This window comes from Ornithorhynchus anatinus, chromosome 13 (assembly GCF_004115215.2).
Source record: "Ornithorhynchus anatinus isolate Pmale09 chromosome 13, mOrnAna1.pri.v4, whole genome shotgun sequence".
Taxonomy (NCBI): Eukaryota; Metazoa; Chordata; class Mammalia; order Monotremata; family Ornithorhynchidae; genus Ornithorhynchus; species Ornithorhynchus anatinus.
Genome location: NC_041740.1, coordinates 1,463,962 through 1,486,876, shown reverse-complemented (window position 1 = coordinate 1,486,876; position 22,915 = coordinate 1,463,962). Strand labels below are relative to the sequence as shown.

The following is a 22,915-nucleotide window of genomic DNA, read 5'->3' as shown; positions in this document are numbered from 1 at the left end:
GGGAGCCCTGCAGGCCGTGTCCCGGGGACCGCTGACTCCTGCCGGGGTACAGGATAAATGTGGGGACCGGTCAGGAGTGGACAACTGAGCCGGTCTCCCCGTGTGGGCAAAGGACAGCTCAGAGAGGATGAGCTCTTGCCCAAGGCCACACAGCAAGGAGGAGGAAAAGCCAGGACCCAAGCTTTCTGATGCCTAGCCACTTGAACAATCAATCAGTCGGTGGTGTTTATTGAGTGCTTCCTAGGTGCAGAGCACTGTACCCAGCGCTTTGGGAGACTATAACACAAGAGAATTAGAGGACGAGTTCCCTGCTTACAATCTAGAGGGAGTATGGACTCTAACCTTAGTCCTTCTGGCTGCAATAAGAGCACTTTCCCCCTTGCCTGACCTCAGGGAAGAGGGAGGACAGGTGGAGGTGGGGTTGGTCCATGCTGGGTCACTGGGGGAGACTCAGTGATGGGGGGGGGGGATCAGGGGTGTATTATGGTCCACTTTTAACCAGGTGGGTAGACATCGAGGAAGGAGACCAGAACTCGGATCCTTAAAGCCTCCAGGCGCCCCCTTGGCAGATAGAGTCCTGGCCTGGTTGGGCCGAGGGTCCGACCTTGGGGCTGACCGAGGGGCTGGCCGGGAGCATCGACCGGGGTCCCGTAGCGGACCGCCTGGTGGGCCCGGGGAACTAGGGTTTGGGACAGGATGGGACCCCAGTTCAGTAGACGCTGATTCCCCGGGGCACAGACGAGTGTGTGTGTGTGTGTGTGTGTGTGTATGTGTGTGGTGGGGGGGAGGCCCCGGGGAATTATGAGTGATGGCTAATTTGGGGCTCCCTCCCCCCCATCGCACTCTCATCTGTCCCCTAGGGCCACCTGAGACCTTTAGACTGTGAGCTCGGTCCTAGGCAGGGAATCTGTCTGTTGTTCTACTGTCCCCTCCCAAGTGCTCAGCCCAGTGCTTTGCACACGATAAGCGCTCTATAACTACGATCGAATGAATCGATGAATCTCTGGAGGGGGTGGGGAAGTCAGGAGGGGGAGAGAGGAGTGGGGGAGGGGAGTTGGATGGGACCCCGCTCCTGGAGGCCGGGCCCCAGATCCTCTGGGGGCGGGGTAGCCCCGAGGCAGGGGGCTGTCCCGGTTGACCTCCGCGGGAGAAGGAAAGCAGACTCGGTGCCCGGGGCGGGGTTTGACCGGTCTGGTCAGGTCAGGATGGCCGGGCCTTAATCTCTCCCATCCTGCCCGTCGGCCAGGTGACCCGGCTGACCACCCGCCACCGGACGGATGGAGCCGTCGCCCGCCCGCCCCCCCCACCTCCCGCGTGCCGGCAACATTCAGGACGAAGCCCAACGTGTCGCTCGCAGTGGCAGCCGGGGCAGGGGCAGCCCGGCAGCGGGCGAACGCGTGTCCCAGGGCGGCGGCGGCGGCTCGGGATGGGATGGGATGGGATGGGATGGGATGGGATGGGATGGGATGGGATGCGAAGTGTCTCGGGGGGCCTGCCCGGGCTTGCTCCAAGAATGCGGCGGCGGCGGCGCGGTGATCCGAGGGGCCGGGCCACACTGAGAGACAGAGACCCAGAGAGACGCTCGGGGAGACAGCCGCTCCGGGAGAGACACAGATGGGCAGAGAGAGAGACTGTCGGAGAGACAGGGAGGGGGTCAGAGAGACAGAGGCAAAGGGAGAGAGGCAGGCAGGGAGAGAAAGATGGTCAGGGGGACGGAGACAGGTAAGAGAGAGATTTTCGGAGAGAAAGATGGTCAGAGAGACAAGAGGCACAGAGAATGAGAGAGACAGAGAGAGAGAGACCATCAGAGAGACAGGGAGAGGGTCAGAGAGACAGAGGCACAGGGGGTGAGACAGATACAGAGGAGAGAGACCTTCAGAGAGAGAGGAAGATGGCCAGAGAGACAGAGACAGGGAGAGAGATCCAGAGACCTTCAGAGAGAGAGAAAGATGGTCAGAGAGACAGAGGCAGAGAGACAGACAGAGAGACCTTTGGAGAGAGAAAAATGGTCAGAGAGAAAGAGATACGGGAGACAGAGACCATCAGAAAGAAAGACTCTCAGAGAGACAGAGACACAAAGAAAGGGACCATCTAGAGACAGAGATGGTCAGAGACTAAGACACGGGGAGAGAGACAGACACAGAGAGAGACAGAGACTGTCAGAGGGAGAGAGATGGTCAGAGAGAGACACACAGAATGGAAGACTAGAGGGACCTTCCAGACTGTTCGGTCAGGGAAACGTCCGCTAATTCTGTGGTGTTCTTTTATTCAACTCATTCAATCGTATTTACTGAGCACTTACTGTGTGCGGAGCACTGTACTAAGCGCTTGGAAAGTACAGTTGGGCAACAGGTAGGGACGATCCCTACCCAACAACGGGTTCACCATCTAGAAGGGGGAGACAGACAACAAAACAAAACCAGTAGACAGGCATCAGTAGCACTCTGCCAAGCGCTTAGTACAGTGCTCTGCAAACAGTAGGTGCTCCATATACACCGCTGACAGAATGAACGATTGGAGATGGTCAGAGAGAGACAGGCAGACAGAGTTAGAGCCAGGAGACTGAGCGAGACAGACGGGGAGATGGTCAGAAAAACTGACAGGAGGGAAAATCTCTGCCCTGTCCCCTCCCCGCCGCGATGGGGCCAACGGGTCCGTGACTATCGACCCTGCAAGTGGATCCAAATCCCCTCCGGGTCCTGGATCCTCCACGGAGTCCGGGCTCAAACCCTCTCCCCACTTGGGGTCCCCCCCCCCCAACCCCCGCAGGTTGCAGAGAACCACAGTCTGTAGAGACACAGCGTGTGTGTACACACACTGGTGATGGGGTTGCGGCAATACGGCAGCAGCGTGTCCCGTTATAAATATGCTCCCCTAGTCTGTTGAGCCTCGGTTTTGGCCACATCAGGGAGTGTGGGGGGATGGGGAGGGGGACGGGACCCCCTCCTTTGACAGGTGAGTGGGTGGGTGGGGGGAGTCTCCCCCAGGGGTGCTCCTCACTGGATACGAGAGAATGGCTGGACCCGGGCTGGGGCGAGGTTTGGCTTCTTCCAACAAGGCTAGATTCCCTCTCCCGACTTGTGGGATCCCGGTCTAACTCCCGGCGGGAGACCCAGGAAGACTCCCAGGAGGGGGTGGCTCAGTTTGAGGCTGGGGGAAGGCAAAGACGAGGCCTGAGATGGCCGGCCTTGAAGTCATTCTGGGTCTGAGACCGTCGCGGCGTGTTTCGAGCCCGGTCGTGGTCTGGGACTGGACTCCTATCCCGTTCTTATCCCTTCCTCCCACGCTGTGTGACCTCGGGCAAGTCAATCCATCTCTCTGGGCCTTCGTTAGGTGTGTCCCGTCCCTAGCTCTGCCTTCTTTAGTAATACTAATGATTATGGTACTTGTTAAGCGCTTACTATGTGCCAGGCACCGTACTGAGCACCGGGGTGGATACAAGCAAATGGGGTTGGATGCAGTCCCTGTCCCACATGGGGCTCGCAAACTCAACCCTCATTTTCCAGATGAGGAAACCGAGGCTAGGGAAGTGAAGTGACTTGCCCAAGGTCACACAGCAGACAAGCGGCGGAGCAGGATTAGAACCCATAGCACTAAGAGAGGTGCCGCCAATCCCTAGGGGCCCCGGCCGGCGTCTGGGTCGAGGTAGTGGGACCTCAGGGCTTGCGGGGGCCTCAGGGATGTGTTCCCCCGGGGTCGGGGGAGGGAAACCGAGGACATAAGGTGAAAGGAGTTGGGGGGGTGCGCCTTATAACCGGGATCTGTGCATCTCTAGACCGTCAGCCCGTTGCTCCGTCGGTACTGTCTTCTTCCAAGCGTTTAGTCCAGTGCTCCGCACACAGTAAGCGCTCAATAAATACCACCGCCGATGAGGTTCCGCGGGCTCCTGCCTCCCCGCCGCCCGCTTTCTAGCCAGCTCCGCGGCCCGGACGTACAATCTGCCCCGCGCCTGGTCCGGTTTTGGTTGGCTGACATAAAAGTCAATTTTGTGACGATTTGTTTCCGAGCTCTTTCAGAGGCTCCTCTAGACTGTAAGCTCGTGGCGGGCAGGGAATGTGTCTGTTTACTGTTCTATAGTCCTTTCTCAAGCGCTTAGTACAGGGCTCTGCACACAGTAAGCGCTCGATAAATAGGACTGAATGAAGGAATGAATGAAACGAAATATCATCGAATGAATATTGTTCTATTGTCCTTTCTCAAGCGCTTAGCGCAGTGCTCTGCACATAGTAAGCGCTCAATAAATCCGACTGAATGAATGTATGAAGGAAATAATAATGATGGTATTGGTTAAGCGCTTACTGTGTGCCAAGCACTGTTCTAAGCGCTGACCGGTGCATGAATATTGCACTGGACTTTCCCAAGCGCTTAGTACAATGTTCTGCACACAGTAAGTGCTCAATAAATACGACTGACTGAATGAAATACCACTGAATGAATATTGCACTGTAGTTTCCCAAACATTTAATACAGTGCTCCGCACACGGTAAGCACGCAATAAATCCAATTGAATGAATGAATGAAATACCTTTGGATGAATATTGTTGCTTAGTACAGTGAGAAACAGCACGGCGTAGTGGATAGAGCCTGAGCCTGGGAGTCAGAAGGTCATGGGTTCTAATCCCAGCTCCGCCGCTCGCCTGCTCTGTGAGCTTGGGCAAATCACTTCATTTCCCTGTGCCTCAGTTCCCTCATCTGCAAGATGGGGATCGAGACCGAGTCCCACTTGGGACGGGGACTGTGTCCGGCCGGATTTACTCGTATCCACCCCGGCGCTTAGTACAGTGCCTGGCACGTAGTTAGAGCTAAAGAAATCCCACTGTTATTATCATTAGAGTGCTCTGCGCCTAGTAATAATAATAATAATAATGTTGGTATTCGTTAAGCGCTTACTATGTGCAGAGCACTGTTCTAAGCGCTGGGGTAGACACAGGGGAATCGGGTTGTCCCACGTGGGGCTCACAGTCTTAATCCCCATTTTACAGATGAGGGAACTGAGGCGCAGAGAAGTGAAGTGACTCGCCCACAGTCACACAGCTGACATGCGGCAGAGCCGGGATTCGAACCCATGACCTCCGACTCCAAAGCCCGTGCTCTTTCCACTGATAGTAAGCACTCAATAAATACGATCGATGAATGAATGAAATGCCACTGAAGGAACACAGGGCCCGGCACCTAGTACGGGCTTAACCGACACCGCGGGCGTCCCCGCCATCTCCCGGGCCGGGGGCGGGGCCGAGGTGGGAAAGGGGGTGTGGCGGTTTGGGGGTGCTGGTCGCGGGCGTGGCCGGGGCCCAGCTGTCGGGGCGGCCCCGGGTACCCCGAGAGCCGGGGCGCGGCCTGGCAGCGGGAGCCGTTGTCTTCGCCGCGTGCTCGGGGCCCGGGGCCCGGGCTGGCTGTGCCCGCGGGAGCTGGGCCGGGCGGCTTGCGTGTCGGAGCTGGTCTCTCCCGCTGCCGAGGCAGTGGTCCCGGAACGTTTCCCCCCCTTCTCCCGCACCCCTCCCGCGCTGGCCGGGTGCCCGGGGGCGGTGGAGGCGGTGGCTTGTACCCGGGAGCTGGGGAGGGCAGGGAAACCAGAAAACCATTACCGCGGGCCCCTGGGGGCGGGGCGGGGGGCCGGGTGTGGGTGTGTGGGTGGGAGGGGGGTGCCCTGCTCCCCCGCCGGGGAAGAAGGCTGCCGCCCTGCCCCTGCCACCCTTCGGGAACGGGGTCATCGGATCCAGCCCCCTGCCTCCACGTCAGCCCTCCCGGATTCGCCCCTCTTCGAGACTAAGCTCGTTGTGGGCTGGGAACGTGTCTGTTTCCTGTTGGATCCGACTGTCCCAAGCGCTCGGTACGGGGCTCTGCGCACGGCAAACGCTCGATAACTGTGATTGAATGAATTCACCCCCCGTCCCCAGAGTAAGTCAATCGGTCGTATTCATCGAGTGCTATGTGCAGGACACTGTACTAGGCGCTCGGGAGAGGACGGCGCGATAATATAATACGTTCTCTCTTGAGGCTCTGGAAAGGGGACACCTCCCCCGGGGGTGGGGAGGGCACCGTTTATTGCCCCCCATCCCCACGGGTGACCGCACCCACCACGGCCAGAGAATGTGACCCATGGCCTTCCCTTTCCTCCTTCCCAGTGCGGTCTCCGGGGGAAACTAGGGAAGCTCGTTGTGGGCAGGGAATGTGCTTGTTTGTTGTTCTGTTGTCCTCTCCCAAGTGCTTAATACAGTGCTTTGCACACAGTAAGCGCTCAGTAAATATGAATGAATTGAATTTCCCCTGCCAGGCTGCGCCGTCTGCGTACCCGCGGCCGATCCTGGGCGGTGGCGGGCACTGCTTTGCGCTCCCTTGGTCGCCCGGTCCGCTGAGCGGCCAGGGTAGGTCCTTCCTCCCCTCCCCCCGGGGGGCTGGGCAGGGGCACGAGGGGGGGAGACGGGAGGGATGAGTCTTTGCCCCCCACCCCGGTGGCCCCAGCCATCACCGCGGGGGTCTGCCAGAGGGGCAGCAGGGAAGGGATAGGGCTCTCCGAGCCTCCATGCACCTGTGCTCCCTCCCGCCTCCCCCGGGCCGGCCCCCCGCTCGCTGCCCCGTCTCGGGTAGTCCGGGACACTAGGGCAGCAGCGGGCACGGACAGAGCTGAACTTCGCCCAGGAAACGAAGCTTTTTGTGCCTTCCCCAGCCCGGGCCCGTGGTACTCAGCTCCCCCAAACCCCCATCCCCAAGTCTGACCCCCTCGCCGGGGAGGAATCGGGAAGCCCTCCCGGTGCCAGCCACTGTGTGACCTCAGGGAAATCTCCTAGCCCCTCTGATCCTCCAGCCGCGGGATTTTTTTTTTTAATATTTTTTTTTTGAGTTCGTTTTTCTCTGGAAACTCCCTCTCCCAGGCAGAATCTCCACAGGTGCCACTCTGCCCTGGGAGTTGCCGCCTCTCGGCATCGGAGGGCGTTGGCAGGCTGAGGAAGCGGGCCCGGGGGCGCACGGGGGGCTGGCTTGCCCCCCCAGACCACCCTGTCCCTCCCCCGATTAGTCAGTCCATCAGCGCTATTTATTGGTCACCTACTCTACACTGTGAATTCATTGTAGGCAGGGAATGTGTCTTTTGTTCTATTGTCCAAACGCTTAGTACAGCGGCCTGCACACGGTAAGCGCTCGGTAAATACGATTGAATGAACACTGTGTGCAGAGTACTGTTTGGAGCATTTGGGAAATAGATAGTAGACCATCCCTGCCTTCTAGGAGTATACTGTTCTACTGAATGTGGAACACTGTACTGAGTTCTGGGGAGAGTCCAGTAGAGTCAAACCCTGCCCTCAGGTGCTCCCAGTCTAATCCCGATCCTCAGTCCAGATGTGAGGAGGAACCGAGTTCTGTTTCTCCGGAAGATGTCCTTCACCCCAAGCATCTTTTAAAATAATAATAATAATAATATACTAAGGGCTGGGGTAGGTACAAGATAATCAGATTCCACCTGGGGCTCACTAAGTAGGAGGGAGAGCAGGTATTGGATCCCCAAGCTCTGCACACAGTAAGCGCTCAATAAATACGATTGAGTGAATGAATGAATTTGGCAAATGAGGGAACTGAGGCACAGAGAAGTGAAGTGACTTGCCCAAGTTCTCGCAGCAGGTACCCCTGCTCTTTCCACTTTCTTCCCCGCCCCCGTCCGTATCCTCGCTGCAGACCCCACCCGGTAAAGCCGGGGAGACGGGGCAGCGGTAAGCGCTCAGTAGAGTGCTCTGCGCACGGTGAGCGCTCAATAAATGCGATCGACTGAATGACTGTCCTACCTCTGGGGAGGCCCGGGCCCAGTAGGGAGATTGAACGGATGGACACAGATCCGGACTTTGTGGAGCCCTGGACGGGTTGAGGGCGGGCGGGGGTGGACAGACGGACACGGTCCCATCCTTGAGGAGGCCGGGTCCACTAAAGAGGCTGGATAGATGGATGCAGACTGACCTTTGGGGAGCCCCAACCCAGGGGGATGACTGGACGGACAGACAGACAAGGTCTGGTCCTCAGGGAGCAATGGTCAGGCGAGGAGGGGGTTGGACACGGTCAGCAATCGTATTTATTGAGCGCTTACTGTGTGCAGAATACTGTATTAAGCAGTTGGGAGAGGGCGATTTAACAACAGTCACGTTCCCTGCCCCCAATGAGCCTACAGTCCAGGCCTTGTGGATCCCCGGTCCTGCAGGGAGGCCGGACAGAAGGACGCGGTCCAGCCACCCGGAAGCCCTGGCCCGGCAGGGAGGTCGGACAGGTAGTTTTACCGGCAGGGATGCCCTCCCCCTGCAGCTGGATTGAGGTCGGGGGGCCGGGCAGCGTCTGGGATGGGGGCAAGGCCGGGGATGTTCCGGAAAGAAGTGACGGACGGTCAACTCTTTTGGTCAGGTGGAGAGCAGGGGAAGGGATTTTCAGCCAGGTTAGTCCTGCAGCGGGAGGGAGGGCGGTTGGACCCAAAGACCACTCCCGGGGCAAGAAGTGAGCCGGGGGGGCGGCCTGCCGTCCTCCCGGGAGGCGAGGGAACGGACGGAGCGACCCGAGGACCCCTCACCCCGCAAGGCCCCGTTTGTCCCCGGCCCCTCGGAGCCCGGGAGGGAGACGGAGGGAGAGGGAGAGAGCGCGTCTGCAGTCCTAAATTAGAGAGCGGGGAGCAGGGCTGGGCTTAGCCCGAAACAGCTGTGAGCCGGGTCTCCGGTCGGGTGGGTGAGTCTCAATCCACCTGGTAGGTTTCTTCAATTAGAAAGCATGCCGCAGCCTGCAGGAATCAAAACGATTTCTCCTCCGCTCCCGGCTGGGGGCCGACACCGCTCAGGGTGACTCAGCTAAACCCCCACCCCCACGGAGCCCCGGCCCGAGGACCCCCGACTCCAGCCCCGGAGGGAGGGGGCGGCCCCGGACGGAAATCCGACCCCCATCCCTCGCGCTCTCGCCCCAGCGGCTCCCTCGGCCTGCTCCGGGCCCGTCGGCTCTCGAGGCCCCAGGCCTGGGGCGGCAGGGGTCCCGGCTCGCAGGGGGACCTCAAGCCAAATGGAGGCCGGAGTGACGTCCCCTCCCCCGGCCTGACACCCCCTCCTCATCTGAGAAACAGTGTCGACCGGAGGCTAGGGCCCCCTCCTGCAAGGCAGAAGGACCTGGGTTCTAATCCTGCCTCCGCCACCTGTCTGCTGCGTGACCTTGGTCAAGTCAACCGCACTTCTCTGTTCCTCACTTCCCTCCTCCGTAAAATAGAGGTTGAGACTGTGAACCCCACGTGGGACAGGAACTGATTTGCCTGTCTCCACCCCGGCGCTTAGTACGGTGCCTGGTACATAGTAAGCACTTAACAAATACCACAATTATTATTAATATTCAAACAAAGCAGCATGGCAAAGTGGCAAGAGCCCAGGCCTGGGAGTCAGAAGGTCACGGGTTCTAATCCCGGCTCCGCCACCTGTCTGCTGGGTGACCTGGGGCAAGTCACTTCACTTCTCTGGGCCTCAGTTCCCTCATCTGGAAAATGGGGATTGAGACTGTGAGTCCCATGAGGGACAGGGACTGGGTCCAACCCCATTTGCTTGTCTCCACCCCAGCACTTAGTACAGGGCCTGGCTCATAGTAAGCACGTAACCAACACCACGATTATTATTATTATTATTCAAACGCCATTCCCCAGTGGTCCGGTACTGGCCCAAGAAGGGCGGGTGGGGGTGTCATGATATGTGGACAACTCCAGCCGGAGGGGACTCTGAGAGGGTCATTGCATCCATCCCCCTGCCTTCCAACAGGACTGCATGTAGTCTATCAAGAGCAGGTGAAGCTCTCTCTCTCTCTGGAGTCTTTCACTACATAATAATAATAATAATAATAATAATAAATTGCCAGACTCGTACTACGAATGAAGCGCTATATTAAGCACTGGGGTAGATACAAGCTAATCAGGTCGGACACAGTCCCTGTCCCACAGGGGCCTCACAGTCTAAGAGGAAGGGACAACAGGTATTGAATCCCTATTTTGCAGAGGGGGAAACCGAGGCCTAGAAAAGTGAAGTGACTAGCTCAAGGTCACCCAGCAGGCTAGCGGCAGAGCCAGGATCTCTGAGTCCCAGGCCCGGGATCTTCCCGCCAGGCCATACTGCTCCTCCTCCCTCTCGCTGCTCTCAGCCGGCCCCCTGGGATGGGCATCTTGGTTGGATTGATGCCCCGTGGCCCAGGATTTGGGGGTGACTGGCATCACCCTCCCTGGCCGATTTCAGCAGGAAGGATTTGGGGTCCTGAAGGAGAAGCGGTGTTGCTTAGTGGCTAGAGCCCTGGCCTGGGAGTCAGAAGGACCTGAGTTCTAATCCCGGCCCCTCCACTTGTCCGCTGTGTGACCTTGGGCAAGCCACTTAATTTCTCAGTGCCTCAATTCTCTCATGTGGAAAATGGGGATTAAGTCTGTGAGCCCCACATGGGACAACAAGATTACCTTGTATCTACTCCAGTGCTTAGAGCAGTGGTTGGCTCGTAGTAAGTGCTTAACGAATATCATCTTATTATTATATTATCAGTTCCCGCATCTGTAAAAAATAGGAATTAAGACCATGAGCCCTATGTGGGACAGGGACTGTGTCCAAATTGATCACCTTATATTCACCTCAGCACTTTGAACAGTGTCTGGCACGAGGGAGTAAGCGCTTAACAAATACAAGAAAAAGGATGCCAGAAACAGGGAACGTGGCCGCTGGGTTTTAGGCTCCCCTCTCCCTCCATCACCCTGTCTCTGTGACTGGCTCCCAAGACCCTCCTTGCCCCGTGCCTCGGTTTCCCCAGGTGGAAGGGGAGAAGGGGAGGGGGCGGGAAAAGGTGTGGCGGGGAGGTCTGGCCTCCCCAGCTCCAGTCCCGGGGTGAACCGGGCTGGACGACGAGATTTTGGGTTCGGTCGGCCGCAGGGCCGGACGCGATGGGGCTGCGACCCGTCATCTGTCCGGCTGGGGTCTGGAATCAGGGGGACCAGCAACTGGGTAGTGGCGCTTGGTCCTGGGCGAGGGGGGCTGAAAAGGAGGAGGCCTGGTGGTCTTGGATTTGCCTTGTGGACTCAGGGCATCCACTCCACCTCTCCGGGGCCTCAGTCGGGAGGCCCCTCGGTCGGGGGGCGCTGGGAGACCACCTCCACCTGACTCCAGGGTTCGGCCGGGTGAAGAGGAAGCGGGGCCGCTTACTCAAGAGGACGGTTTCCGGGGTAGGGAGGGGGTTTCCCGGGAGAGTTGGCACAGCCAGCGGCCCAAGGGTGCGGGTTTCGGCTGAGGTGGGCGGGCAGAGGAAGTGATTCACTTTGTGCTGCCCATGTGACCACGACCCGGAAGCCAGAGGAGAGGTGGGGGGCAGTGGGCCGGCCCTCTCCTCCTTGCTACCCCAGTGGGGGGAGAAGGGGGTGTGGGAAGGTCTGCCAAGCACAGGGGTAGTGGAGCCCCGACCCGGGGAGGGTCCTTCAGCGGCAGGGAGATGGCTGAGTTGACCCAGCCCAGATCACCTCAGCCCGAGGGTCACCCACACCCCGGGGCCAGGGCCTCAGAGAAATCAGGTCGGGGACCTAAAGGAAATCGGACGGTGGGCTTGAAAGGAACTGAACTGATCTCTGCTCTTCCTCTCTCTTCCGGGCATGCGGTCTCCGCTGGCCCCCGAGGATCAATCGTCTCTATCGAGTCCCTACTGTGAGCAGAGCATTCTACTCAGCGCTCAGGATAAGGCAATAAGACAATGAACAGACGCGTGCACTGCCCACGTTGAGCTTACCGTCTAGAGGGAGAGACAGACAGGAATATAAATAAATCAGAGCTATGGGCATGAGTGGTGTGGGGCCGGGAGGAAGGATGAAGAAAGGGAGCAAGTCTGGGCGACGCAGAAGGGAGTGGGAGAAGAGGAAAGGAGGGCTTAGTCAGGGAAGGCCTCTCGGAGGAGATGGGACTTCAGTGAGGCTTTGAAGGCGGAGAGAGTCATCGTCTGCTGGGTTTGAGGAGGGAGGGCGTTGCAGGCCAGAGGCAGGATGTGGGCGCGAGGTGGGAGTGAGACAGCAGCTGGGGGTCGGATCGCTGAAGGGGATGCTGGAGGGGTGGGTAGAGCGCGGTCATATAGGGTCTGTAGGGCCTGGGGGGTCGCGGGGTCACAGAGGGTGTTGGGGTGCGTGTGGGATCTGGGTGACGGTGGGTGGGGTGGCACGCCCGGAGGTGGTGGGCCCTGATGGGCGATGGGTCCCTGGAGGGATAACGGATGAAGCGAGGGGCGTCGACGGGGCCGGGGCGGGGCCCGGCCGATGCGGCCCCCTCCCCCAGCCCGGCGCTGACCGTGCCCTCGTCTGCGACCGCAGGTCTCTGGCCATCGGCCCCCAGCACTCGTCCCTGGGCACCCAGCCCATCCTGTGCGGCTCCATCCCCGGCCTGGTGCCCAAGCAGCTCCGCTTCTGCCGGAACTACGTGGAGATCATGCCCAGCGTGGCCGAGGGCGTCAAGATCGGCGTCCAAGAGTGTCAGCACCAGTTCCGCGGACGCCGCTGGAACTGCACGACCGTCAGCGACAGCCTGGCCATCTTCGGCCCCGTCCTGGACAAAGGTAGCGCCGAGACGGCCGCCCCGGTCACCCCCGGTCATCCCGGTTGTGCTGGATGCCCCGGTCACCCCGATCTCCCCGGCTCATCCCGGCCGTGCTGGCCACCACGGCCATCCCGGTCGCCCCTGGTCACTCCCGCCACCTAGATGCCCCCGGTCACCCTGGCTGGGCTGGCCGCCCCAGCCACCCTGGACACTCCCAGTTACCATGGCTGTGCTGGTCATTATAGCTACCCTGGTCACCCCAGGTCACCTGCCCCCAGTCTCCCTGGCTGGGCTGGCCACCAAGACCACCCCGGTCACTCCGGTAAACGCACGTGGATCACCCCCGTCAGTCGTGCTGGCCACCCCGGCCACCCCAGCCACTCCCGGCCGCCCCGGCTGTCCTGGCCACTCAACCGCCTCCCCGTGCCCCGCTCTGTGCCGGTCTGGTCACCATCTGCCGTGCCCTCGTCGGGACTCTGCCCACGCCGCCCCTCCCCCCAGCGCAGCCGGGCCGCTCCACTCCCAGATCCACTCCCTTGGCCTTGGGACATTGCTCTCTCCCACTTGGGATAATCCCTTCCTTCCTTCCTCCCCCTCCTCCCGCTAACCCCACCCCGACCTCTAGAACCGGCTCCTGTCCAGCCTGGAGAGGCCAGTTGGCCTGGGGGGCGGCGGGGGGAGGGTGATGGGTCACCCCCAGTTCACGACTCCCCCGCCACCCTCCGCCTCGTCCCCAGCCCGCGAGGTTCTCCCCGCACCCTCTGACCACCGCCTGACCCCACTGGTCCGCCCCATCTCTCATCGCTCACCGTAGCAGGGGGCGGGGGAGATGAGGGTGGGGAGGGGGCCGGCGGGAAGCTGAGCGGCTCTGGGGAGGGGGCAAGTGGGTGAGGAGGGCAGCTGGGGGCTACTGCCGGGGGCGGGGGGCCGGATGTGGGCACTGCAGCCTGCAGCAGGGGTGGGTGGGGAAGGACCAACCCACGGACAACTGACACAGCGGGCGTCCGGCTCCCAAACGGTCGAGGATCTTGTACCCCGAGCGGACCTGTCGCCACGTTGAGGTGCTTGGGGGGATTTGGGAGGGGGCTGAGCCGAGGGGATCCCCTCCACCCCATAAGGCCTTGACTCGAGGCCTAATGGTAAAGGCTTCCGGCGAGGGGGGCCTGAGCTTGGGCCGGGGGGCCGGCGGTCTCGGTCGTGGTTTGGGCTCAGCCTTTTCCCATCCCTCCTGACCCTATCCCGGACCCCAGCTCATCCCTTCATTCGTTCATTCATTCAATCGTATTTATTGAGCGCTTAGTGTGTGCAGAGCACTGAACTAAGCACTTGGGAGAGTCCGACAGAGCAGTAAACAGACACGTTCCCTGCCCATGCAGAGTTTACAGTCCAGAGGGGGAGACAGATGTTAATATAAATAAATAAATGAGAGATAGGGATGTAAGTGCTGTGGGGCTGGGAGGGGAGATGAATAAAAGGAGCAAGTCAGGGCGACTCAGAAGGGAGTGGGAGAAGAGGAAAGGAGGGCTTAGTCAGGGAAGGCCTCTTGGAGGAGACGGGTCTTCAGTAAGGCTTTGAAGGGAGGGTGGACGTGTGGGGTGGAGAGGTTGTGACTTTGGAGGGTGGGCGTAGTGTAATTTGTAATATCCCGGAGGTGCGGTTCGGCATGAGGGTTGTGGTGCTGCCGAGGTGAGACGTTCGGTAATAATAACAATAATAATAACCGTGGTATTTGTTAAGGGCTTACTCTGTGCCGAGCCTCCTCCTAAACGCTGGGGTAGATAGAAGGAAATCGGGGTGGACGTAGTCCCTGCCCCGTGTGGGGCTCACAGCCTCAATCCCCATTTTACAGATGAGGGAACTGAGGCCCAGAGGAGTGAAGTGTTCTGCCCGAGGTCCCACAGCAGACAAGCGGTGGAGCCTGGATTAGAACCCAGGTCCTCTTGAATCCCAGGCTCGTGCTCTAGCCACTAGGCCAAGCTGTGCGATGTGAGTTGTAATGCCCTGTAGATGCTATATGGGGCTGGGTTGGGTGAGTTGTGACACGCTCTATCTGGGACGGGGTGGGGGTCGTGAGATTTCTACGCACGGTGGGTCGTGGGAGTCGTGGTGCGCTGTAGCCGTGTGGTGTCACGGGAGTCGTGGCGTGCTCTAGGTGTAGCGGGGGGTGTGTTGCGGGAGTTGCGGAGCCCCGTAGATGCGGTGTGAGCTGAGTCGGAGTTGAGGCACACCGTAGGTACAGCGTGTGGTGTGTTGCGGGACATGCGGTGCGCCGGAGGAGCGGTGTGTGGCGTGCTGTGGGAGCTGTGGCATGCTCTAAGTGCGGCGTGTGGTCGGATGGAGCCGAGGCACGCCCGTAAGTGCAGCGTGTGGCGTGTTGTGGGAGTTGTTGTGCGCCGTAGGTGGTGAGCCGTCTCTCCGCCTCGGAGCCTCTGCGCCTTTCCCTCCGACCGTGCGGAAGGCGAACTGCTTGGCCCACCTCCTTCCTACCCTCCCTTCCTCCGCCTTCCGTCCATCCGTCCGGTCGGCCGGGGGCCACCAGCGTGACGCAGAGATGATTTGGGGGGGGGGGGTGTCTGGATTCCATCCGGGCCTGGGACCCCCGGTCCGGCCGGGGCAGTGGCCGAGCCGGGGCTCTCGGGGCGCGGGCCTTCCCGCCGGTCCGGGCGGTTGCTCGGACCCCCTCCACCTCCACCGGCCTCCCCCCCCAGCCAGCCCGGCCGCATCGATCAGCTGGATGCCAGCCCCTCCCTGTGCCCCCCCCCACCCCTCCCCCGTCTGCAGCCCCCCGCCCCCCGCGGCGGTCTGCTGGCGTCACGGGAGCCCAGACGATCCCAAGACTTAAGAATGCTGCTACCCCTTGGGGAACGGGGGGTGGGAGGGAGGCTGCAGCCCGGGCTGGTGGGCGGGGGGCCGGGGGCCGGGGGCCGGGAGAACAGGGTGGTATAGGAGGGGAAAGGCAGCCCCACACACCACGGCTACATTCTTCCCGCAGATTCCCCTAGGGGGGAGACATACCTGAGATATCAGAGGAGAGCGACAGGGAGGGGAGTTGTCTGTTGTAGGGAAATGCCTGCATCCCCCCCCCCCCACTCCCCAAATACGAGGGATTGGGGTGAGAGTTCAGGACGAGCTGTTCCGGTGGTGAGGGTGAGGGCTGGCTGGCTGGAGGGGTCGAAGGGCAGCTGAGGATGGGGCCCGCCCGGGCCCGGGCCCGGGCCCGGAGACCGGGGGATGGAGCGGATGACCTCTCGACCCCCAGCCCTCCCGCCTGAGGCAGCGAGCCTTCTGGGAAGGCAAGAAACCCAGTTGCGGGGAGGGGCGAGGGGCGGGAGGGAAGCCAGGTCGCCTCCCCGACCCCAAAATCCCACTTCCTCCAACGAGCTTTCCCCAGACTGGTGTCCCAGCCCCTGAACGAGGTCTTCCCTTCGGCCGGCTCTAGCGCCCACCTACAGATTCTCCCCGCCTCAGCGATCGTGTCTACATACCTTGGCCCATAGTAGCGCTTGACAGACACCGCCATCATAATCATAACTGTCGTGACGTTTATGCTCTCACTATGTGCCGAGCACTGTATTAAACCAGATAAACGGGTCGGGCACGGTCCCTGTCCCAGTCTAAAGATGAGAGAGCACAGGTAGTGAATCCCCATTTCCAGACGAGGAACTGAGGCCCAGAGAAGAAAGCGACTTGCCCAAAGTCCCGTAGCAGGCAAGTGGCAGAGTCAGGATCAGAAACCCAGTCCTCCGGCTCCTAGGCCTGGGCTTTTTCCACTGGGCCAGGTTGATTCTCACGGGTCTCATGTCTCCCCGCTCCCATTAGAGTGGACATTGCTCGGGTGCAGAGGTCACTGTGAAATTCTGAACTTCCCAAGCATCTAGTACAGAGTTCTTCCTCTCTGAGGAGTTCGGTAGTTCCCGCTGTTAAAGATCCTGTAATAAGTTTGGCGAGACGAGGTAGGATCCGGGTTGAGGGGTGGGAATTGGGGTCATTTAGTTCTTTCTCCGACTGCCAGGTGACCTCATCACAGGAGTTCAGAGACCTTACCCCACCCCCCGCCTTGGAACCTTGGTAGCCTCCTCTCTGAGAAGGCAATCCTCGATGACTTAATTAACCCTCCCTGCACCCATCAGGGTAATAGTATTTATTAAGTTCTTACTGCATGCAGAGCCCTGTATCCAACACTGGGAAGAAATACTCAGGAGGGGATTAGACTCGGCCCCGTCCCTAAGGGGGCTCACAGTCTAAATGGGGAGAAAGGATTGGATTTCGCTGAATTCCCCCAGCCCTGGTGACTTTCTATCCCCAGGTGTACACTCCAGCCGTTTCCCCACATTCCCCGCCAAACCCTGCCCTCTGGAGTGGTCCAAAATTTGATTGGTGGTGGGGATGGGGCGGGGGGCTGCCAGGGTAGCAGAACTCTGGTGTTGCCACATGGCCAGAGCCAATCTCTGCCTGGGCACGGAGCTTCCTTGTGCCACGGGACAGCAATCGAGTCTTCTAGCTCTATCGAATGCTCCCAAGAGCTCAGTACAGTGCTCCGCTCCCAGAAGCTCTCAGTATAGACTCATTTCCAATCCTGAATCCTTCTGCGGCCCAGAATCCACGGCCATTTCTCCCCTGGGTGGGACCGAGGGGGTCTCCCAGCACTCCGCCTGAGTGGCGGGGGGCTTCTGGGACGGTGAGTCGGAAGAGGTTTCCCAGAAGTTCGGCGAGGGGGGAGGCCCGGGGGGTCTTCTGGAGGGCCCGAGAGAGGCCCTCATCCATTCAATCGATCGGTCGCTCGATCCGGTGTCGACTGAGTGCTCGGCACCGGGCCTAGGGTTGGGTAGCGAGGCTCGCCGTCCCTGCCCTGGAGAGGTTTACGGTCTAATACCTGCCGAGCACTGTACCGACCGCTATGGAGAGTACCACTGAGTTTCCCTGCCCTCGAGGAGCATGTGCAGAGAGCACTGTTCCGGGCTCTTGGGAGCACACATTACCAGAGTTATCAGGCACGATGCCTGGTGGGCAGGGAATGTGTTTATTGCTCTATCGCACTCCCCAAGCACTTAGTACAATGCTCTACACACGGTAAGCGCTCGGTAGGTACGATCGACTCAAGAAGTCGACAGTCTGTTTGTAGAGCACTCCACCAGGCGCTAGGAAGAGCTTACACTCCTGCCGGGACTTTGTGACTCTGCTGTCCCGGGTACCACCTGCCCGTACCACCGGCGGGGCCGGGCCCCAGGAAAAGCGGGGTGCCGGAACCCGCTGGACTCTAGCCAGCCTGGACGGCCCGGACGGTTGGGTTCCTCGAGTCCCCAGGGCAATCTTCCTCTCTCTTCGATCCCGAACCGGGTCCACCCGTCCACACACGGGCCGGGCTGTCGTCACGGCGACCGGATCCTGAAACCATCTCTGGTCCGCGCCTCGGACCTGCCCGCCCCCCCCCCCCCGGTGGTCGTCGGGGGGAGGCGGGGGGGAGCCGGAGGACTGGAGCCCAGGTGCTCTGGCCCGCTCCCATGGGAGGGGGGGGAGGACAGGAGGGAGCCGGCCCGCCCGCCCTCCGTGACTCAGAGCTGAAGAATTGGGCCTGGGGGTGCGAGCGGGAGGGAGGAAGAGGCGCTGCTCTGTGTGTGTGTGTGTGAGTGTGTGTGTCTCCGTCTTCAGATGGGATCTCTGACCCGCTCCTCTGATCCGCCCCCCCAGTCTGGCATCTGCTCCTGAAAGGGGCGGGGCGGGCGGGTAGGGGGAGAGTGTTAGGGTGGTCCCGCTCCTTATGGGTCAAGCCCAGGCCCACACGGTGGGTGGCTCGGGGTCGTCCCCATTCACCCCCCACCCGGCTCTTCCCACACCTCAGCAGACCCGACCTGGGGTAGGTAAGGCAGCAGGACAGGCCTGGGTTCTGTGCACCGCCCCCCCACCGCCCCACCGAGGCACAGCTGTGCTGGGTGAACGCTCCCCCCGCCCCACCCAATTCGGCGTCCTGCACCCCCAGGCGGGGCTGGATGGCCCCATCCCCCCCCAGCTCTCACCTGAGAAGGGGTCGGGAGCACTCTCTCAAACCCATCTACGCTTCCTCGACCCCCCTTGCCCTTGGGGGGCACAGACGTAGGCACCTCCTCCAAGGGTGGGCTTCCAGGGTCTTTCGGCGGGAAAGAGCTCAGAGGCTAGGGGTGTGTGGGGGGGGACTAGGGGGGTCGGGTAAATCTGTGGCTCCTCCCCAGCCGGGGGGCCGGGTGGAAACTGTAGCAGGAGGGATCCGGAAGAGACGGAAGGCAGAATTTTGCCGTGGAGGGGGATGGAGAAATTTAGGAACCAGCAGAGTGCTCCGGGTTAGTCCCGGCCAGGAGGCAGGGGGCTGGACTGGATGACCCTGGAGTTTGACACCGCCGCATCCTGGGCAGATCCGTCCGGAGGTGGGGATGGGGTCTTCCCCGCCCGTCCAGGCTCCCAGAGACCCCCCTCGGTTAGGGATGGCGGGGGGCAGTTGACGGGAGCGGGGACTCTGCTCTGGGTGAGGGACCCGCCCCCCGTGACTAGCCAGACCCCAGCGAGAGCCTCGGGTCCGGGTGGACTGCAGCTGTCCTCGTCCAGGGGTTGGGTGCCTGGCTGGATCTCCATCTCTGGCCCATCTCCCTGTCTCTGTCTCAGTCTAACTCTGATTCCTTCTGTAGCTTCGCTCCTTTTTGCTCTCCCAGCTCCTTAATATTGTGCTATAATAATAATTAAGGTGCTTACTATGCACTCAGCACTATTCTAAGAACTGGGGCACTATCGTGCTCAATAAATACTACTGATTGATTGTCCAGAACTATCTTCTGTCTCTGTCTCTCTGTCTCTCCTCTCCCCTGCCCCTTGTAAACTGAAAGGAAGAGCCCAGCCCCCTCCCTTCCCCTCTTCCTCCTCCTCCCCTGCCCCCACGGCCCCTCCTGCCCCCGGTGCCCTCCCCCTCTCCCATCTTCCCCCTTCTCCCCATGCCCTCCCCCCTCCCCGAACCCCGGCCCCGCCCCCAGCCTCCGGCCCTCCCAGCCTCCAGCTGGCCCGTGGAGCTGAGAAGTGACCTGTCGTCATTGTGGACGGGACAGTTCTTAATGAAGTCGGGCAGACTGACAGACCCATTGATGGAGAAGCGGGACTCGAAATCGTCCCGCTTCTGAAACAGGTTCAGCTCCGAGCCCATTGTGGGGTAACTCCCCAGGTCTTCCCCGATGGGGGCGGAGGGAGGAGGGGCGGCGGGGAGTTTGGGGGGGTGGTGCCGATGGGGTTTCTGCTTTAGTTAATCAATCTGATTGGATCAGGGTCACTGCGACGCCTAATAATGTCAAAGGTCGCGCCGGGCGGATTCTGCGGTCGGCGGCTGCTCCTTTCAGGGCCTGTGGGGCGGCCTTGTTGACGGGGGCTTTAACACTCCGGGGCCCCCTTCCCGAGAATAGGGTCCGCCCCGTGTGTGTATGTGTGTGTATGTTTGTGTGCATGTTTGCGTGTGTGAGAACAGGAGCCCGCCGACTCCCGCTCCCCCTGTTCTGGCCGGCGGGGATGGGAGGATCGGTGGGCTTCGGGGGGGCTCCCCACGTAAAATTATTCCCCGGCAGGTTGGCCATGGAACACCCCTCCCACATACACACACACACATACACCCCCCCCCACATCTCTTCACACCCTCTAGGGCGTGCCAACTGGGAGGGCGATGCGGCCGTCCCCCTGCCTCTGCACGGCACGCCCTCGGTCCCCCTGCCACCCAGCGGGCACCTACCCTGTCCCGGAAGTGCCCCTTGGGGGCAGAGGCGGCGAGGTGGGTTGGGGGACGGGGGGTGGCGGGAGAGGGGCCCGGCCCCGTGGTCTGACTCGGGACAGGCATCGACTCCTCGGCCTCAGCCTGGCTGGAGGCAGGGGACGGGCTGGGGAGGTGCTTTCCTCTCCCCTCCCCTGCCCTCCTCTCCCTGCCCTCCAGGGGCTGCCGGTCTGAGGGGGAGACGGGGGACACAGACACACGCGGACACACAGACACGCGCACACCTGTCTCGGCCTGGGGTTGCCGGAGGGACCCGGAGATCCCCCCAGCCCCAGGCCTGGAGGGTCTCAGACGAGGGCCCGGGTGGACAGGGGTGGGGCAGGCGGGTGCCGCAACCCCCGGTGACCCCCGGATCCTCCCCGGCCTCCTCGCCGCCCGGGCCCGGTTTCCATAGCAACCGCCTCCGCCGCCGGGCCCCGCGCCGTAGCCGGCCACTGCGTCCGCCCGGCCCCGCGGAGCGCGGCCCCGCGGAGGGAGCCCCGCGCCCTGGGTCTGGCCCGCCGGGTGACCTCGGTACGACGGGGAGGGATTGCCCGCTCTCCCGCCCTCTCAGGCCGGGGTCCCCGTGGTCTTCCCGCCACCCCCTGCGCCCCCAGATCCCCGACCCCCTTCCGCCTTCCCACCCCCGGAGCCCCGGCCTGTGGCGGGGTTGGTCCTCCCCCGTTGTACAGGTGGGAAAGCGGGGGCCCAGAGAGGTCAGACGATTTCGGCAAGGTCACGCAGCGTGCCAGAGGTGGCGGGGGCGGAGGGGAGTTCGGCTCTGCCCTCTGCCACCACACCATCCGTTAATTGGTTTAATGAGTTAATTAGGGAAAAGGTAGCTCGCCGCCGGCCAACGGGGGGCGGGAGTGGGGTGCCCGGGGTCTCCGAAGGGAGAGCCTTCGGTGTCCATCCAGCCGGCCGCCTCTGCTGCTCGCTGGCCCCCTTCCTTCGCGTCCGGTTCGCTCACGGGCTTGGGGTCGCCCTCTCTTACCCCGACCCCTGGGGCCTCCAGAGTCAGAGGACCCCAGAACCAGAGAAGGACCCTATCCCGCCGTCGATTTCTCCTCAGACTGTTCCCCGCGGCCTCATTTCTCTTAAATGCAGCCTGCGAGGCTCTCGACCCCCATCCCCAGACCCATTCCTCTCCCGGAGCCTCCCCGCCGCTGTCTGTCCGCAGCAGAGCCGCCTCCCCGGGGTCGCTAGTTCCAGCCCCCCGCCTCCAGACCCCCTCCTCCGCCGTCATCCCCCATCCCCAAGGAGGGCCGACGCCGGGTCCCGGGCCCGAGGGAAGGCCGGAGCCGGGCGGCGGGCCCCGAGACGGGGAGACCCGGCATCTCTTCCCAGCGGCTGCGACGGACGGGGGACGGTCTGGCCGCTGTCCACCCAGATGCCTGTGACTTTTACTTATTCGCTTTTTTTTTTTAATTCGCTCCGACCCCGCACGGGGCTCCCCCTCGGCCCTCCGGCGCGCCGAAGAGCCCCTCGGCGGCGGGGAGAGGCGGTGGCGGGAGCCGGGGTGGGGGGGCGGGGGAAGGCCGGGTGTCCCAGGATCCAGGTTGCGACCTCTGACCCCCGGATGAGAAATGGTTGCCATTTAGGATGTGTCGGGAGCACTGCGCTTTTCTTTGCCTACATGTTCCTACTTGCTGGGGGAGCCCGGCTTCCCCTCCTCCTGGTATATCATTAACTCCCAGAAAAGCTCACGCAGAAAGGGTTTTCAGGGACCTCAGCCTGTGCCCCGCTGGGCCTGCTCGGAACACAATATCCCAGCTACCATGAGATTAAGCTAAAGAGAAAAGTGAAAATGCTTTTCACGATTCACACGCCCTTTAGATTGTTTTTATTAAACCATTTCTATAGAGCTCCCCCATCCCTCGCCCGTGGGGCTCGAGGTGCACATAGTTGCAGGTTGCTATGACTTAGGAGTGCTCTCACTAATCACTGGCGTGGGGGAAATTCATATCAAATATCTGGGCACATTGACAGGCTAACATGGCGTGACGCGCCGGACACAAAGCCAGATTCATTCACCTCAGCAGGGTTGCAGGGATGGTTTGCCCTAAGCCGTCGGGGGCTCTGCCAGAGAGCGGCCGCCCTGCGTCCCCCCGGCCGTCCCCACGTCCCCTCCCCGCCCCGCGTCCCCCCTCCCCGGCCCCGAACCCCCCGGTTCTCCGTCCCCTCTTCCCCACGGGCTGCCCATCTCTGTGTCCCTCCGTCCCCCTTTCCCTAAATCCCTGCGTCCGCGCCCAGGCCGCGTTCCCCCCGTCCGTCCGTCCCCCCGGTGTCCCCACGTCCCCCCGCCCCGCTTCCTCCACGTCCTCCCCATCTCTGCACCCCCGGCCCTCCACGTCCCTTCCGTCCCCCGAAAAGACCCCGCCGTTCCCATCACCCCGATATTTTGAGCAAGGGCGGGCTGGAGCCGACGCTCTTGTCCGGTCTTAGGCCGTCGAGTCGTCTCCGACCCAGAGCGACTCCATGACGCGCCTCTCCCGGACGCCCCCACCTCCCACCCGCGATCGTTCTGCCGGTGGAATCCGTAGAGTTTTCTTGGGAACATCCGGAAGCGGCTTACCGTTGCCTTCCTTCCCCGCAGTCAACTCGAGTCTCCGCCCTCGACTCTCTC

The 22,915-nt window shown here is 61.4% G+C and overlaps 1 protein-coding gene across 1 annotated transcript in view; it reads left to right on the top strand.

Moving 5' to 3' along the window:
- WNT3A (Wnt family member 3A) overlaps positions 1-22,915 on the top strand; it is a 46,272-nt gene that overhangs the window by 15,304 nt on the left and 8,053 nt on the right. The window contains 1 exon segment of the mRNA XM_029078073.1: positions 12,314-12,555. Coding sequence (XP_028933906.1) covers positions 12,314-12,555 — 242 coding nt within the window.